The sequence below is a fragment of the Crocodylus siamensis genome, chromosome 9, assembly GCF_052110815.1.
Source record: "Crocodylus siamensis isolate JL-2025a chromosome 9, ASM5211081v1, whole genome shotgun sequence".
Taxonomy (NCBI): Eukaryota; Metazoa; Chordata; order Crocodylia; family Crocodylidae; genus Crocodylus; species Crocodylus siamensis.
Window position 1 is genome coordinate 48,087,181 of NC_143403.1, and position 19,754 is coordinate 48,106,934.

The window sequence follows — 19,754 nt, forward strand, 5'->3', positions numbered from 1 at the left end:
GTCTTGTCCTCCACAAATCTGTCCAATAACTTTTTAACCTGTTATACTAGCTACGTCTACAACCACCTTTGGCAAGAATATTCAGGTATTATCTATCTGTTGCCCTACAAGATGTCACTTGTGCCTTTCTTCCCCCTTCTTCCTCTCCTTGTGTTGCTGCTGACTTCTGCTCATGGCTTTCCTCCTCCACTGATTCCTCTTACAGGAACTCTGCTGACTCACTGCTGACTGCTGAGCCCATGTTTCCCTCATTAATATCCCAGCCCTTTGGCAGCCCTGGGAAGAAGGCTGCTCACCTTTGGTAGTGTTGGTGATTCCTGTGGTGCTTGAGGATAGGCCAGGGGCTCCTCGGCAGGCTCGTTCCAAGCTGTTATGTTGTTTGGCTAACTGCTCAATCGTTTCCTCTAGGCGGATCCTCTGCTCTCGTTCATACTGTAGGGTCCGCTGCCATTTTCGACTGTGGGTCTCTGCTAACTCCAGAAAATCACGACAAGCCTGGGGAAACAAGAAATATATATCAGGCTCCCATGGGGCCAGGACCTGGCAATTACCAGTGCAAGACCCAATCAATTTGTCCCAGGAGCCAAGATGGATACACATTACATCTTGGAACTGCCCATCCTTCTCCAACCACTCCATCTTGAGAAAGTTCTTTCAGTATGATTTTAAAAATGTACTCTATTCAATGCTGCAGAATTGGTCCTCCTAGTAGTGATAAAATAGCTTCCCCACCAAGAAACCTCACGTGCCTTTCCAAAAAACATAAATCACTACAGCATTCACCATGTGGACATTTTTGAAGCTAGTTGTTCATACCACAGGTATAGGAAACACAGGGCCAAATTCTACTTTACCTATTAGGCATGCAAGGAAACTTAGGTCCACTAGCTACTTTTATAATATCCTGTCATCTTGCCCTTAGGTTTGAGTGACAACAAGGATGTACTCCTTTTACAATCACAGGATTGGGGATACAGTATGGGACAGATTCTAGATTGCACCGAGCTGTCTAAATTGTGTTTTCACCTTTAGAGTTTGCACATTGTTTTAAAAATGGACAAATGTAGAGGGCTAAGACAGTAAAACTTTCAATCCCCATCCTCAGGCCGTCTGCTCTTCCAGTCCTGGGCTCTGACACACACCCGTTTTTAACTGGCAGTTTCCATCTCTGGCCTCATACACACAGTTCTTCAGTCCTGATCTACAACCCTCCCTGCAATTTCAGTCCTAAACTCCCCTATCCCAGAGATGCAGCTCTACCAATGCACCTCTATGCTGCTCTGCTGCTGCATCATCATCCTATATCAGGCCTGTTCTAAGAAAACACCATCACCTGTTCCAAACAGCACAGTATTGGGGGGGGGGCAGAGACAAAACAGCCCTTTGGAAACAGGACAAGAATCCAGAATGACAAAAAGCAAACAAGCTGCAAGAAGGGAGTGAACCTTTGTTTCTCCCTGAGTAAAGATAAAGGAAATGCCTCCTCCCCAACCTCTGCTGAAACAGAGTCCAGACAGGAATCCTGTCCCTTGGGTGACAATTAGAGACAACAGACAACAGATTCTGAAAGCTTTGAAGTCTCTTCTCCTGAGGCAGAGAGAGGAGTTACGCTGCTAGTAGTGCTGTTCCTTTGCCTCTTGCACACAGCTATCCCCAAAGCCTTTTGGTGCCCAGATGATCAGAAAGGGGCTGCATCTGTGGCCTACAAGTAGTATTCATTGGGAACATCTACGCATGATGCTATGGTGACATACTGTCAAGGGGCAAAAACTGTGACATTGCAGCTACATCACCATAGCGAAGCACTCCCTCAGTATAGCGTGTCACTACAGAGATGTAGCGGCTTAATATAGCCATGTGCTGCACGGATGGTGCAGTACATGCTGTTACTGCACCATCATTTACTACTTCCAAAAGGAAGTACTAGATGACAGCACAGTAACAATGGTGCTGTGTGGGCACGTGTAGACACGCCCGTTGTGTGTGCAAACACTAGCAAGTTACCCCTTAATTCAACTCCAGAGTCTTGGGAGACTGGAATGTGCCAGACATGCTGACATCTACCCTGTCTCTGTAGCCATTTCCTTGCACACAAGTACATAGGTCACACAGGTCAGTAGGATTCAGCCACTAATCTAGGTCTTGCTGTACATGCACTCTTTCTGTCCTATCCCACCAGGAATGTGACAGTATAAATATTAGGTCTTAAGAAACTAAGGCTGCAGACAGATGCTACTAGCAGTCGTCTTAATGGTATTAGTGTCTTACTGTGTCAGCCCATTGCAGATTAAATAATATGTTATGGTAAATTATTCTAGATCTTCACACCAGTCCAGTTGATCACAGTAAAGTATGAATGAGGACACTGAATGGCTATAGGACTGGTAATCATATGCTGAGACTTTCAAATCCAGTCCAAGCTGGTAGTGACCTGAGGTCATTCCCACTAGTTGAAAGGTCCATCTAATATCCGTTGATTGGTCTCTGGCCAGTTTCTAGTAGAGAGGCGTCCACACTAACTCCTTTGCTGATAGACTCAAGTCAGAATGAACCATGGTAACTGTATCTCTTCTCAATTATGGTGGAAAGAACAGGGTGCTATGAAGTAGGCTACATGGTTGCTGCCCCTGCCCCGCCTGTTCTGTAGATAAAGAGAAATTCCCAGGCCTCTCAGCATGATACCTCTCACTAGCATAAGATTCCTGCAAACAGCACCACCACCACTGAAGAGAAGAAGGACCAACAGAAACCTATCAACCCCCAGAAGCTGCAATCACAGGCAAGCTGTTCCCCCTCTACAAGGTGTGTTGGAAAGTCAGTTCTACACAGGCAAAGGGTTTATTTCCAGGTTCAAATCACTCACTCTAAGAGCACACACCAACTGCAGACTTCTTAAGCCTGATCAAGGGTTTTTACACCTGAAAGCTTGCTAAAACATTTTTCCAACTATTTAAGTTGATCTACTAAAAGATATCAGATTCACCCAAAGAACCTTGTCTGCCTATGTCCTTAGACCAACATGGCTACAACCTACACCCCTGTCACTCTTAAAGGAACACTTAAAAATGTTGCTCTTCTGTTGTCAAAATGAATAGTGAAGATGAAGACTAAAGACTAAATAAATGAAAGACTAAAGACTAAATAGCTTTATTTTCAGTTTCTGTATTTTACAAGACTTTGTATCTAGCCAGTTTCATTGCTGCCTTTGAGATTCTTCTCATGTTCAAAACTAAGCATGTGCGTGCATATTCAATTGGGCCTCAGTTTTTCTCTTTCCTCTTGCTGTGTGAGACACACACAAACAGGAAAAACAGTTCGCCTGTTTTAATAAAAAAAATGAGTTTTAACCATCGGCAAAATTTGTGGGGACCCTTGCAGTGAAGACCACTTGAAACTCTTGAGTGTCCAATCAAAATGGACATGAGACATGCATCGCAGAGACCAACTGGCAGCTTCGGGAATGGTGTTTTGAGGCGGGCTTTGGCTTCCTTGACAACGGCCCACACATCATGACGAGAGACATGCTCGGGTGGGATGGGCTCCATCTTTCCCCTAAAGGTAAGCGTGTGTTTTCTTGTAGGTTGGCAGATCTCCTCCGGTGGGCTTTAAACTAGGCTCGTCGGGGGAAGGGGAAGATGAGGGAGGAGGAAGCCTTGGACCGCTAAACCAAGCAGCACTCGCAAGTAAAGCCCAGCCTAGACCGATGAGCGAAACATATACCCAGGTAAGCAACAGGGGCCAGGGCAATGCTAAGATTAGGGGGCCAGTGCATACATCCACAGGAGGCCTCAAATGCCTCTACACAAACGCTAATAGTATGGGAAACAAGCAGGAAGAACTTACCCTCCTGCAAGCTGACACCAACCCGGACATAGACACCAACCAACATGGGTTCACTGAAATGTGGTGGGACTCAACGCATGACTGGGTGGTGAATATCCAGGGCTATAGGCTGTACAGGAGGGACAGGACAGGGAGGAAAGGCGGGGGTGTGGCGCTCTACATTAAGGAGGACTACACATCCTCACCAGGTAGCACAGAGTCAGAGGAGGGGCACTCTGAAGTGCTTTGGGTTAGAATACAAGGCAGTCGAGGGGAAAGAGACTTAATGGTGGGGGTCTACTACAGACCTCCCAACCACGGGGAAGAGCTAGACCAGGAACTCTTAAGTCAGCTCACGGAGGTAGTTAGGTCAAAGGACATGGTCATCATGGGTGACCTGAACTTCCCAGACATCTGCTGGGAAGAGCAGTCAGCCAGATCTGATCGCTCACGTAGGTTCTTAGCCAGAATGCAGGGCCTCCATCTAACCCAGGAGGTGCACAGCCCCACCAGGTGGGATGCCTTGTTGGACCTGGTGCTGGCCACAGGTGACGACTTGGTGAGGGGGCTGCGGGTGCTCGACCACCTGGGCGACAGCAATCATTGCCTGCTGGAATTCACCATCCAGCACAAGGTGGTAAAGGCCTGCAGCAGCCTTAGATTTCAGGAGGGTAGACTTCAATGACGTAAGGAGAATAGTTGGGGAAGCGCTGAGGTGCCAGAGGGGAGGGGAGCCAGGTGTCCAAGGAAAGTGGTTGCTCCTTAAGGAGATGATCCTCCAAGCCCAAAGGGAGGCAATCCCAACATGGATCAAAGGGAGCAGGAGGGCACAAAAACCCCCATGGCTCACCAAAAGCATCTGGGAATGTCTTCGAGCTAAAAGGGAGGCGCACACCCAATGGAAGGGAGGGGCCATCACCAGGGAGGATTATATTGTGGTTGCTTGGGGCTGCAGGGGGGTAGCCAGGAAGGCCAAGGTGGAGATGGAACTGGGACTAGCTTCCCAGATCAAGGAGAACAAGAAGTCCTTTTTTAAAAATACACAGGGAGCAAAAAGAACGTACTGGGTAACGTGGGGCCCCCGCAAGACACGCTAGGAAATTTGGTCGTCACACCAGATGACAAAGCTAACCTATTTAATGATTTCTTTGCCTCCAATTTCCTGGGCAGGTACCAGATCAGGCCCCCGGGGAGGTGCACCTAGGCCAAGCGTCAAGGAGGATCTAGTCAGGGAACTCCTGGAGGGACTGGACATATTTAAACCAGCTGGTCCAGATGATCTCCACCCCAGAGTGCTGAGGGAATTAGCTGAGGTCATTGCAGGACCCCTGGCACGGCTTTACGAGCATTCGTGGTGCTCTGGTGTGGTGTCAGAGGACTGGAAGAGGGCCATTGTGGTTCCCATCTTCAAAAAAGGGAGGAAGAAGGACCCAGGGAACTATAGGCCAGTTAGTCTGACCTCGATCCTTGGTATGCTTTTTGAGAGAATTATTCTGGAGCATATCCACGAGGGGCCAGCAGGGGAGATTATGCTTAGGGGCAACCAACATGGGTTCATTAGCGGCAAGTCCTGTCAGACCAACCTGGTGGTGTTCTATGACCAGATCACCAAATCCTTAGATGAAGGGGTAGCAGTGGACGTAGTCTTTCTGGACTTTGGGAAGGCCTTCGACATTGTTAAGGGGGGACCTTGTGGCCTGCTACAAACTGGTCAGGGGGGATCAGCAGGTATTGGGGGAGTCCCTGTTCCCCCGTGCGCTGCCAGGAGTGACCAGGAATAACGGTCACAAACTGGCGGAGGGTAAGTTTAGATTAGATATTAGGAGGCGCTACTTCACAGTCAGGGTGGCTAGGGCCTGGAACCAGCTTCCAGGGGAAGTGGTGCAGGCTCCTAGCCTGGGGATTTTTAAAAGGAAGTTAGATGAGCACCTTGCCGGGGTCATCTGACCCCGGTGCTCTTTCCTGCTAAGGCAGGGGGTCGGACTAGATGATCTACCTAGGTCCCTTCCGACTCTAGCTACTATGAAACTATGAAACTATTGTCTCTCACACCGTTCTCATTAAGAAACTGGGGGACTGTGCTGTCAACACCCATACAGTCAAATGGGTCACCAAGTGGCTGGAGGGCCGCACCCAGAGAGTGGTGGTGGATGGGTCATTTTCAACCTGGAGGGATGAGGGCAGTGGGGTCCCCCCCAGGCTCGGTCCTCGGGCCTGCACTGTTCAACAACTTCATCAGTGACTTGGACGAGGGGGTAAAAAGCACCCTGTTTAATTTTCTGATGACACTAAGATGTGGGGGGACGTGGGCATGCTAGAAGGGAGGAACAGGCTGCAATCTGACCTAGACAGGTCACAGGGGTGGGCGGATGAGAATAGGATGGGATTCAACACAGACAAGTGGAAGGTGATGCACTTGAAGAGGAAGAACCAGCACCATACCTACAGGCTGGGGAACTCCCTTCTTGTCAGTGCAGAGGCAGAAAAGGATCTTGGAGTCATCACTGATGCCAAGATGAACATGGGCCGGCAGTGTGGGGATGCAGTCAGGAAGGCCGACCACACCTTGTCATGCATCCACAGATGCATCTCGAGCAGGTCCAAGGAGGTGATCCTCCCCCTCTATGAGACACTGGTCAGGCCACAGTTGGAGTACTGTGTCCAGTTCTGGGTGCCGCACTTCAAGAGGGATGTGGACAACATGGAGAGGATCCAGAGGAGGGCCACTTGCACGATCTCATGAGGCCTGCCCTGCTGCCCCCTGGAGAGGCTACGGGACCTGAACCTGTTCAGCCTCCATAAGAGAAGGATGAGGGGGGATCTAGTGGCCTGTTACAAACTAGTCAGAGGGGACCAGCAGGCATTGGAGGAGTCCCTGTTCCCCCGAGCACTGCCAGGAGTGACTAGAAATAACGGTCACAAGCTGGCAGATGGTAAATTCAGATTAGACATCAGGAGGCGCTACTTCATTGTCAGGGCGGGTAGGATCTGGAACCAACTTCCAAGGAAAGTGGCGCTGGCTCCTATCCTGGGGGTCTTTAAGACAAGGCTCAACAATCACCTTGGTGGGGTCGTTTGACCCCAGTACGCTTTCCTGCCATTGTCAGACTCGATGATCTGCTCAGGTCCCTTCCAACCCTACTAACTATGAAACTATGAAATGTATCAGGGAACTGGATGGAGATCAGTCAACTTACACTGCACAGGCCTCTGGACTGTCAACAATGTTAGAAAAGGAACACTATGAAAATAAAAATAATTTTGAAAAATTCCAAAACAACTCAATTGATTAAAAAAGGGAGAAAACTGTAGATGTCTAATGCACTTGTCACTATGGGTAGGGCTCAATTCATCTCTGTGCTTCAGTCAATTTGGATTTCATATAAACATTCCTGTGCTTTCTGCACTTCACTTATACCAGGGGTGTCAAACTCATCCAGCTCTGTAGGCTGGATGAGTTATGCAGGGCCAGTCCACCGATCAGACTGAAAAACACAGACTGGCCTCGCACACTGGATCTAGCATATATCCTGGAGCAGCTGAAGTGGATGCCACATGCTGTATCTTTAACACCTCTGACTTGCATGAACCCATGCTAGCTGGATTGACTTCAACTTGTAGTTAGCTCTGTTCTTTGGTTCTTGTGCTCTAGCACTCTGCTTCTATGCTAGAGTTTCCATGGTACATCTGGATTTAGTACAAGGTGTGTTATGAGTTAAATGTGTCAATTCATTAAATTTTCTAAAACATTTTCTATTGATAGAAGCAAACTTGGGGCGTAAACTAGATTAACAGCTCCTTCAAAAACACTATAGGAAAAAAGAGTTTCTCTCATGAAATCTGTAAAGATGTTTTGTTTCTAGTTGCCTTCTCCTGATCCCTGCTTCATATTTCAGTAACAAGGGCCTAGTAACTTACAGTCTACAAAATCTTACGTGTGTAACTTTGCACATACTGACATACCAACACACCATCTGAACTCATGCAAACATATGTGTTAATATGTACTGCTTTCAGTAAAACTATTCAAGCTACTTAAAGTTAAGCACTTGTATGGTTTTGAAAGACTGGAGCCTAAGACAAAAAAGCCTTCTGCTGCCATCACTATTAAGGCTGATTTTAAGCTTGCATACTCTCTTAGGGCCATATGTTTCTGTTTTTACTAAAGTTGGTTGGTATCTGTAAGCAAGCTCGTGGGCTAGCTTCAGTGGTTATTACTATTTGCCATGGTTAAGGCTCCCTTATGAGATGCAGCCACATGCAGGTTTGTTGGGCAGCAATGAGAATTCAGTTGAAAAACACTGAAGGAAAGAACAACAGCTTTGGGCAGAAATCGTGATAGGAATAGGAATGTAGGCTGATATTCTCTGCCTGTTTTAATTCATGGCCATCCGTGACTCCTGGAAGCAACCCAAAGCACAGCAAAGAAGGTTATAAAGTCCAGTCCACAATTTGATATTCATCTACTAACATCACATTAAAAAGACATTAAGGCTATGAAATCAAGCAGAAAAAAGGAAGGAAATCCACTGTGAAAGTAGGAAGGTAGAGCCCTTGATACTTCTTAGTCCCAACCACCACACTCATTGGAAGGAGTCATTGGAGTGGGGAAAAAGTAGCAAATTTGATTTAGCTCTATCTGTGTGCTTATGGGAGTTTTGTCAGAATCCTGACAGTCTACCAAAACACTGCATCCCCCATTGGGGTCACTACAACAAAGTGGTATGGCAGGAAAAAAATAACTACACTGTTTGGCATATGAAGGGAAGAAGGGCAGTAGAAAGAGGCCCATTAGCATGGGAAGCTCAACAGAAGCTTGGTGAACAAGTGGCTAAGTGGGGCAGGTGGAGAAGACAGGAGATAAGGCTAATCATGCCAAAATATTTGATCTCTCCCTTCAACAAGATAACTCCTTGGGTGGATGAAGGAAACAAAGTTGATATAGTTTATCTAGACTTCAGCAAGGCTTTTGACAAAACCCCACATGGTCTCATAAACAGCCTGTTCATGGCCCACCCTGCTACGTGGAAATCCAAAACAGGAAAATCCACAATTAATGTCATTAAAATGGTGACTGAATGCCCAATGGCTTCCTGGTCGACAAAGCAACAGCCATGGAAATCAAAAAAGCACCTTTTAAGAGTCTTTTTAAGGGTCCTTTTAAGGGTTCTTAATTCAGAAGATTAGGTCCTGGGACACGGATCTGCCAACTGAATGTTGACAGTCTCTTGAGGGCCAAATGCGACTATCTGGGGAAGATGCTGAAGACATTCAATTGATGTACTAACATTTCAGGAAACCCATGTCAAGAGTGAGAAGCAAGCCTGCCTCTATAAGACAGATGACTATAAGCTTGCCACCAACACTTGCAACTCAAAATATGGCCTGGCAATCTATGTGAAGAATGAGATATCCCACTATACAAAACTATTATCCGCTAAAAACGGAGGCATTGGCACAACATCTATCACACCTGGTAAATTGACAATTGTTAATGTTTACAAGCCGCCCATCCACAAGCATGCTCTAGACAATGATTTCTACTCCAGCAGCTATGGGAACTTTCAAACCCAGCCACCCCATACGGCTGCCACTGGTAATGCTGCTGAGCAAGCAGCACAAGGTCTTGGTGAAGTCTGCTGGGGTACATATGTAGCACTGCCCACTTGACTGTAATTTAAGTGGATCCACTACCTGCTGCAGACACCCAGATCCCTTGGCTTTTTGCTATGCCAGCACCAAGAAACCACTTTACTGTCACAAAGGTACCAATACTGTCTCAAGCACACAGCTTGCCTGCTTGGCTCATGTACCAGAGAATAGATTCCTTCCAGGGCACAGAAGCATAGGAAAGCTGGTCTTGGAGATGCTTTACTTCTTGTGTATCTTCATGTGTGGATGAGAGAAAGTGAATGGTGGATCTACCCATACCCTAAATCTTATTTCACTTTATGTACCCAAATAGTGCATACATAGCCATATAACTGCAGTTGCTAATGCATACACATGGCTTATGGTCCTGTTTTGCTCTGATGCAAATTAGCACCACCCATATATATATACTTACCAGAAGAGGTGGGGAGGAGCTAGGACCTCCCAGCTTTTAGTTCAATTGCCTAGTGTTTAGGATACTCCCCTCTGTGGAGCAGAGGCCAAGCATTACTCAAGTACTTCTTCAGCCTCCTTGAAGACGGTCCACCAAACAGCCAAAAGGGAGATACATGAGGTACCATATCCCAGCCCCTTCACGAAAGTAGTGGCCTCAATCACACTTCTCCCGTACTCCATTTGAGAGGCACAGTATGGCTCTGATCTCTCCCCATATCCCACATAGGTCATATCTGCTAAACAAGGGTAAACATCTACAGAGCAAGCAGTGCAAGTATGCAGGGTGGATGGTACATTCCCCTGGTTTTGATGTCTTGTACCCAACCTCAGACTCACAGTGTCTCTCTAAGACAGTCTTTTTTTAGCCATTCACCTTTCTGAAAACTGCTGGCACTGTTTATGTAATAGCCATCTCCTGTACCCTGCTGCACTGTAAGAGGATCGTATCACTATGGCAGGTAATCGGATAGTAGCACTGACCTTCCCATTTGAGGAAAGCTCATTATCTGCTTTTAAAGTCCCATTTTTGTAGTCAGAGCACATGTGGCATGCACAGAAATACCCACCCCAATGCAGCTCAGCAGAACATAATATGAAAGTTACCAGCTGTCCCCAGCTCAGGCGGATGGGTCTTTTTAAGTAATGGATGCAGAATTCATCGCTAATTACTACATTGCAATTAAACTCAGGTTTGTTTTAAGGCAGTTACAAGAAATATATGATTAGAGTTATGATAAATTCCAGAAAAATGAGAAAATCACAGATGAGATATTCCCAGAAATGAGAACCCCAGTGCTGGGGAGGAAAGTTAGGAGCCAAGAGGGCGTCCAAGTGGAATCTCAGTGTCAGTTTTCTGAAGTCAGTGTCCTGCACAGACAGACAGACAAGAAAAAACTTAGATATTCGTATCTCCTGATTTTGAAATGTTTCTCTAAGGATGCCATTCCCGTATTATAGAAGGGGAAACTGAGGCTTAATTCATGAAAGATGTCTTGATTAGTGTATGAATACTGTCATGGGAAGAAAATATTGGGAACTAAAAAAACTGAATTCAAGCTAAGAAAAGCAGAACTACTATAAGCAGCTGGAAACTGAAGCCAGAAAAACTCAAATGTGCAATAAGACACGCTTGTTTAACAGCAAGGGTGATCAAACATTAGAATAAACTGCCAAGGGAGATGACAGATTCTCTTCCTTGCTGCCTTCAAATCAGACTGGATGCCTTTCTGGAAGGTAGCATTTGTCAGATGCAAACTGGGCTCACACAGGGGTCATTGGATAAAATTTACTGGCCTATGCTGTAAAGGAGTTGAGATGGAGTCATTTGACCACCCCTTCTGCTTTAAACTATGCATCTATGAAAAGGTCATTCAGCAGTCCTACAGGGAAATCTAGATTCTTATTCATGCGGTCTATTCATTCTGGTCCACCAAACGATACTACTGCCTTATTTTCTAAAGAAGGCTAGGAGCGTGACTGAATTCACTTTCCTCCTCAAGTACCTCTCGGAAATTACCCGATTTAAAAAAAAAAAAGATTTCATATTGCCTAGAGTCTGAAAGCATTGGCAGCAACTCCTAAATTAAGGAGACTGACAGGCCACCTCAGTCTGAGAGCATCTGATTCTGAAGGTGGCTACCTGGAAACCAAGACATTCATGATGGGAGGAGGAAGCCTACTGGACAAGAGCTGATACACATCTCATTAACCAACTCTGGTCAAATATTGGGAACATCTGTCCTCATCGCCATGATATATCTTCATAGATTTCATAAACATTACGGCGGGAAGATCATCGGGTCCAAACTAGCAAGATCATCGGGTCCAGCCCAAGGGGCAGGAAGTCTGCTGGGGTCAAAGGATCCCAGCAAGATAAGCATCCAAATGTTTCTTGAAAGCGTCCAGAGTAGGTGCTTGCACCTCCTCTGAGGGGAGTTTGTTCCAGGTCTTGGGGGCTTGGACAGTAAAGATTTTTTTCCTTATGTCCAGGCTAAAACAGTCTTGCAGGAGTTTGAAACCACTGGACCTTGTCATCCCTTGGGGTGCTTTGGTGAACAGAAGCTCCCCCAGGTCCTGACGCACACCCCGATGTACTTAGAGGCTGCCACCAAGTCACCCCTGAGCCTGCGCTTCTCCAGGCTGAAGAGTCCCGTGGCTCTCAGCCTCTCTATATTTGTTGGGAAAGTATCCAATGATCCTCACAAGGAAGGGTCATTCAGCAACTGGGAGAGCAAACTACAAGGTTTCACAGGGTGACTTTGTTACTTAGAGATGGAATACGCCTGTCTAAACAGGAGTCTGACATTGTCCTTCTGACCTCTGAGGGGAAGTCCACAGTTGCAGCTGTAAAGGGAGCCAGGTTAGAAAAAGCAGGCAGCAGGAATCCCAAAGGATCCTAGAGTGATATTTTTGTTGCTGCTGTTTGTTTGCACTACCTTGTAGCTTCTGTTTTTATTCCTCCAGCCTGCACTGGTCCCAAGGGTAGAAGTACTTTGTAAGTAGGTTAAATTCATTTCCCTTTTTGGATAGGAAGAGAGGAATGTTAACTTCTTTCTATAAACACGCAGAAGAGTTCCGCTGCGTTCCAGAGCCCGCGAGCAACTGCGAATGTAGATAAATGGCACAGTTCTTTCAAATCGAGTCACATCTTCGGATGCTTCACGCTGCTGTAGTTAGAAATCCATTCAGGTTACACAAGTGATAGCTACCCTGTTTATCTGCAGTTTTTATTCATCCCAATAAAAAAAATCAGCCCACCATAAAGCCAGCCTGTCTGCTGCCTCTTCCTCAAGTTGGTTTTGATTCTTTCTCCTCCTGTAGAGGTTAACAAGCCACTTCCCTGTCAATCCAACAATCTACCAACTCCCCCCCCCTGCCCTTTTTAATTAAAAGGTGCTGCATTCATCCACACAGCAGGCATAGACCTCGGCTCCTTCCACATGCTGTTCGCTATAGCTTTGACTGGGATGTTCAGTGTTAAAAGCAAGCTTGTGATGCATATAGCTCAGGAAGGAGTACTGTTGCCTTTGTGAGGCATAACTAGGTCAATCTACTTTGAGATGGTATTAACAATCATATAAATGATTGTAATAAAACTCTGATAATGTGTATGAAAAGGTCAGCTCTCTAGGACACTAGCACAATAACAGGGACTGGTAGTTTTGGATTATATATCCTTATAATGCACTGCTAACATTGCCAAATATATTCTCAGTTCACGAAGAACCCACCACCTAGAACATGCCATAATACCAGTTTAGTCCATATTCTAACTAGATCTCACAAGCTATATAGCTACACCGAGACAATACTAGAATGGATTCTAATACCCTGCCTAAATCCCAGTTTGAAACAGCAATTTTCTGTCTCCCCAAACTCTCCACAATGGCTGAACTTCAGTGGTTAGTGAATGGTTTCGTTCTGCATAGCAGTTTGGGAACCTGAGGTGTCCTAGGATCTTTGGGTGCATCTACATGTGCTCCTGACTGTGCAGTTAGTACTGCACAGTCATTTAGTACTTGCTAAAGTACTTACTAAAGTACTGCACAGTCCCAGTAGTACACAAGCAGTTTTTGACCCTACTGCACAGTAGGTCATTGCTATCATGCAGTAGTGGTGGCATCACAGTTAGTGCCCGCCAATGCTACATTGCCATAGCTCATTGCTACAGTGACATGGCGCCTCGAGTGTTAGGATTTTCCTGATGTATGAACCTAGGACGGGGGTGGGCAAAACAGTAGATCTGGCCAGTGGCCAGATTCCATTTCCCAGCAGCCCCTGCCTGTATTGCTGTGGCCGGTTTCCATGGAGACCTCAGGAGCAGCAGGGCCAGGACAGCATGGGGCCAGGATTTCCATGGAGACTGGCCCCAGCAGTGCTGGCAAGTGTGAGTGGCTGGGCGGGGAGGTGCTCCAGGGCCAGAGCTGGGATCGTGCGGTGGTAACAGAGCAGACCGGAGCTGGGGCAGAGATTCGATCTGCTGCCCACATGCCCTGGGCAGGGACACGCGGGCAGCAGATCATCGCTCTACCCCAGCTCCAGGCCATGATGTCAGTGTCACAAGATCCTGGCCCCAGCCCCAGAGCAGCTCCCTGCCTAGCTGTGCGCCCTGCCAGGGTGGCTAGGGCTAGTCTCCATGGAAACCCTGGCCCTGTGCTGTCATGGCCACCCCAATCCTGGGGTGCCCATGGAAACCAGTTGCAGTGATGTGGGCAGGGACTGCTGGGAAACAGAGCCTGCTGTGGGCCAGACTTTGCTCACCCCTGACCTAGGAGAACACAGAGCTGGGGCCCCATGCATTTGTATTCTCATTCTTTGTACTTTTTCTCAACCTGAGGATCCTAGCCTCAGGAACTGGCCTTTTTTCTTTTTTTTTAAGCTATGCATCACCCATGATTCATATTCATCATTTGGCTCAAATACACACTTCTCTTTGCAGACTGTATTAACACTGAGGGGCAGGAAAGCATACACTCTCAGTGATGGTATATCAGCAAGTGAGACCTGCTTTATATCTGAGGAAGAAGAGGATAGATGCAATGTGAGGAGCCTCTAAATCAGTGAAAGTATGTCCCTATGTGAACACTATTTTAGGAGAACCATCCTGAAAACAAGGCCCAGACTCTATGGCACCCCTCTAGAAAACAATGGCTGAGGAACTACAGTAGAATCCAGATTCTTTGCAGTTAAATTCATTACCCCCCTGCACAAATGAGGGTTTGAGAACTAGCCTGGGGTTTATACAGTCCTGCTCAAAAAACAGGTGTCCAGGGCCAGCGACATGCTCCAGCTGTTTGCTGTAGCTTTCATTTCAAAGGGCACTGCTGCTTCAGTAAGCTGTGTGGGACTGTGGCAGTGTTCCAGCTGACTTGCAGCAGTGCACTTGGAAGGGAAAGCCTCACAACCCGATGAGTGGCAGGTCCTCCATCTGGCAATCCACTATGAGCTAAGGTGGTTCTGAACAATCCGCATACAAAAAGAAATCCATGTTCTACTTGATAAGTAAATTATAATTGCTTCCCCACATGAGCTGTCAACACTGCTCAAGAATTCAGAATACTTTGTCTCTAGTATGGAGATCTGGCATAGCTGTCTGGCATAGCTCTGTCTTTCCAGTCTCAGTGAAATGTGGTGAACTGTCCAGACCTGGAGATGGAGAGCTAAAATAAAAAGGTTACAGATTTCCTGGAGACTGAAACAGTGTGCCTCACACTTAATAATCCACTGAGCAAGCTACAATAGTTTTGCCCTTTACGGAGCCAGAGATCTGGAAAAAAAATTATCAGCATTGGCACATACAGAGGGAGTGCTATTAGATTCTACTGTGATGGGGCTATTGATTTTGGAAGCTATGGCAGCTGGTTACAAATTTAACACAGCAAATCCTGCACAGATTGACAAACCACCTACCAAATAAGAGAATAATTTCAATATTGTTCTCTTGAAGTAAATGTGGTGCACTGGGACGCAAAATACAGCAATAAGCATAGAGCTGTGTTGCTGCTGCAAGATTATCTCAAGGGTGGTGTTGTGTGCTACACAATATTAGCACTGTTGCACATGATTTACTAAATCATGAGTGGCCAACTGCAGCACATGTGCCACATGCAGTCTCTGTGTGTGGTATGTAGCAGATCAGAGAGAGGACAAGCATCACTGTGGTAGATAGTGCAGGAGGTAGAAAGCAGAGCAGCAGACAGGGCAGGAAGCACAGGAATAGTAGAGAATTAGTGTTGGAAGGGATATCCGGAGGTTATCTAGTCCAACCCCCTGCTCAAAGGAGAACCATCCCCAACTAGATCATTCCAGTCAAGACTCTGCGTAGCTGGGTCTTAAAAAATGCCAAGGATGGAGATTTTACAACCTCTCTGGAGAACCTGCTTCAGTGTTTTACTACTGTCCTCATGAGAGAGTTTTTCCTAATATATAACTTTAACTTCCCTTGCTGTAGATTGAGCCCATTGCTCCTTGTTCTGTCATCTGCCACCACTGAGAACAGTCTAGCTCCATCCTCTTTGGACCCCGCTTCAGGTAGTTGAATCTCATCTCAGTCTTCTCTTTTCTAGCCTCAATAAACCAAGTTCCCTCAGGTTCTCCTGAGAAGTCATGTGTCCCAGACCCCTAATGATTTTCACTGCCCTTTACTGGGATCTCTCCAATTTATTTACATTCTTTGTAGAGTGGGGGATCCAAAGCTGGATACAGTACTCCAGATGCGGTCTCAGCAGTGCTGAATAGAAAGGAAGACACACTTCCTTAGTCTGCTGGCAACGCTCCTACTAATATAACCCAGTATGCTGTTAACCTTCTTGGCAACAACAGCACACTGTCGGCACACATTCATTTTATTGTCCACTGGAACCCCTTGGTCCTTTTCTGCAGAGCTACTGCTTAGCCAGTCAATTTCCAGCCTGTACTGGTGCACGGAACTGGTCCATTGTAAGTGCACTTCTCCTTATTGAACTGCATGAGATTTCTTTTGGTTCAATCCTCCAATTTATCAAAGTCTCTCTGAATACTAGCCCTACCCTCCAGTGTACCTACTGTTCTCCTGAGCTTGGTGTCATCTGCAAACTTGCTGAGGGTGTACTCCATCCTGTCGCCCAGGTTGCTGATGAAGATATTGAACAAAAGAGGCCCCTGGGGCACTCAACTTGGCTCCACTGTCAACTAGACAATGAGTCATTGATTACTACTCTCTGAACTCAATGACACAGACAGTTTTCTATTCACCTTACAGTTCATTCATCCAATCCATACTTCCTTAACTTGCTTGCAAGAATGTTGTGGGAGATCATATCAAAAGTTTTGCTAAAGTAAAGCTATATTACATCCACTCGTCTCCCCACATCCACAGAGTCTGTCATCTCAACATAGAAGGCAATCAGGTTGGTCAGGCATGACTTGCCCTTGGTGAATCCATGATGACTGTTTCTAATCACCTTCTTCCCCAGGTGCTTAGGAATAGATTCTTTGAGGACCAGCTCCATGATCTTTCCAGGGACTGAGGTGAGGCTGAGTGGTCTACAGCTCCCTAGATCATCCTTCTTCCCTTTCTTCAGGATGGGCAATATATTTGCCCTTTTCCAATCATCCAGGACCTCTACCAATCACCACAATTTTTCAAAGATAATAGCCAGAGGCTCTGCAGTCATATCAGCCAACTCCCTCAGCACCCTCAGGTGTGTCACATCCAGCCCCACAGACTTGTACATGTCCAGGTTTTCTAAATGATCTCTAACCTGTTCTTTCACCACTGTTGGCTGCTCACCTCCTCCCCAAACTGTGCTGTCAGGTGCAGTACTCTGGGAGCTGACCTTGCCTGTGAAGACTAAGGTGAAAAAGGCATTGTGTACCTCAGTGTTTTCCATCTCATCTGTCACTAGGTTGCCTCCCCCATTCAGTAAGGGACTCACACTTTCCTTGATCTTCCTCTTGTTGCTGACAAACTTGTAGAACCCCTTCTTGTTAACCTTCACCTCCTTTGCTAGCTGCAACTCTTATTATGCTTTGGCCTTCCAAATTTCATCCTTGCATGTCCAAGCAATACTCCTATACTCCTCTGTAGTTGTTTGTCCAAGTTTCCGCTTCTTCTAAGCTTCCTTTTTTGTGTTTTACCCTAGTCAAGAGTTCCCTGCTAAGCCAAACTGGTCTTCTGCCATACTTGCCAGCCTTCCTGCACACTGGGATGGTTCATTCCTGCACCCTCAGAAAGGTTTCTTTAAAATGCACCCTGTTCTCCTGGACTCTTTTCCCCCTAAGATTAGCCTCCCAGAGGATTTTGCCCATCAGTCCCCTGAGTGGGTCAAAGTCAGCTTTTCTGATGTTCAAGGTCCTTTCTGCTGCCCTCCTTCCTTCCTTTCCTCAGGATCCTGAACACAGTCATCTCATGGTCACTGCTGCCCAAGTTGCCATCCACTACAACATCCCCCATCAATTATTTCCTGTTTGTGAGCAACAGGTCAAGAAGAACCAGGCCCCTAGTTGGCCTCTCCAACAGCTGCACCAAGAAGTTGTCCCCAACACTCTCCACACCTTCCAGGATTGCCTGTGCACTACTGTAATGCCCTGCCAGGAGATGTCAGGGTGACTGAAGTCCCCCATGAGAACCAGGGCCTGTGATTGGGAAATTTCCATTACCTGTTTGAAGACAGCCTCATCCTCCTGGTCTGGGGGTCTACAGCACACACGGGGAAACAGAAAGCAGAGCAGTGGGTTGGGTAGGCAATATAGGGCATGAAGCAGCAGGCAAAGCAGAAGATCGGGCAGGGGAAGGCAATTAGAGTGTCACTCAGGGAGGGTGCAGAACTATTCTGTGGCATGTCTGCCCAAAAATGCTGCCTACCACTATACTAGATAAACATCTCCTGTGGCCTTTCTGAATTCTCTACAACAGAAAAGCTGCCCTATTATTTTTCTGTAGTCAAAAATAGTGAAAGCTAAGATCCAATGTTCTCCAGGACGTTTCTGGAGTCTAAAATGGTTGAGAGAACTTCTGGACTACATGTTGTGGGGCTGCTACTTGGCCAGCCCAGGACTCCTGGGGCTTCCACCCATGCTAAACTCTTGCAGCTTAATGTATATAGCGCTGTGATTTTGATTCTGCTCAAAGAGAGCTCATGCTGCCAATTCTCTGCTGCTAATACAAAACCTTGACTCATCCTGGGGCTTTTGCAAAGCCATAGGGGAAGTTGAATGTGGGATGCTGACATGACATGGCTACAAGTCTTCTTGTTGTTCCTGCAAGGGAAAATGGCCCACTTATTTGACTCCACGTGACAAATCCACATAGGACAACAGTGGCCGGTTTCTCCATTCACTTTTCAACCTAAGCCTGAATTTCAAACAGAGTGTTCTCAATTTACACCACTTAAGAGGAAAATCAGGGCCTAAAAAAAGGGTCAGGAGAAAAATCACTGAGGGTGCATCTACATATGAAATTAATGCAACACAGCAAACTCTGATGCATATCGTGCCTGAGTTTATTGCTCCCAGGCACCACATTTACATGTGTGCCCAGGATCACAACATGTTAAGCCAAATTGGAGCAGTGCCAGCTGGCAGGGGGCCTAGGGAGTCAATCTGCCAGCCCAGGGCTGCTCTGACCCAGCAAACTGTCCTGTGGCAGGGCTGGCTGGGGCATGAGGGTGCTTCATTGCAGGCCTAGACAGCAAGCAGCACCTGCACTGAAGCACTATTGTGCCCCAGCCAACCCCATTAGCATCTACACTTGCATTGCTGTGCACTACATAACACTGCTGTAGGATAGTACTTGTGTTTACCAGTATTAACCTATGGTGGAGTTTATTAGTTTACTGCAGCCTAATAGGGCCACGCGTGTAGATGCGGAGACTTTACGGAAGATCTAATTAGACAACTCTGCAGTGAACAACTCGTGTAGATGCACTCTGACTGTACTAAGATAAGCTAGTAATTCCAGTCCTCTGCTACAACTATATGATTCTCTAATGGTCCCAGACATTGTGATCTGACTTTTCTCAGTGGAATTTTAACTCTAGAAATATGGACAGGTGATCAAATTGTACTAAGTTCTAAATGTTGAGGGGAGGGGAGGACGTACCGTATGTCAGCTGTTCCACAGTTGACTTTCGCTCCTATCCTGTGGGAAGTGAAAGCTAAACAGTCGTAACTTAGTTCTGTTTAATTCAGGGAAAGTTGCCCTGGTTTTCCTTTCACTTACTGTGGGATAGTAGTGAACTGACAAAACCAGTTACCTTCCTGGAACACACATGGGGTAAGTTCCCTCACCTTTTAACCTGGTATATATTGTTCATCTGCCTATACTCTATGGTGCATGAAACACT

General features: G+C 46.5%; 1 protein-coding gene across 5 annotated transcripts in view; it reads right to left on the bottom strand.

Annotated features, from left to right (window-relative positions):
* The window catches only part of OSBP2 (oxysterol binding protein 2), a 341,188-nt gene that overhangs the window by 63,069 nt on the left and 258,365 nt on the right, over positions 1-19,754 (bottom strand). For all 5 annotated transcript variants that reach the window (XM_090061927.1, XM_090061928.1, XM_090061929.1 and 2 more), the window contains one exon: positions 297-495. In XM_090061927.1, coding sequence (XP_089918053.1) covers positions 297-495 — 199 coding nt within the window. The remainder of the gene's footprint in view (positions 1-296; positions 496-19,754) is intronic.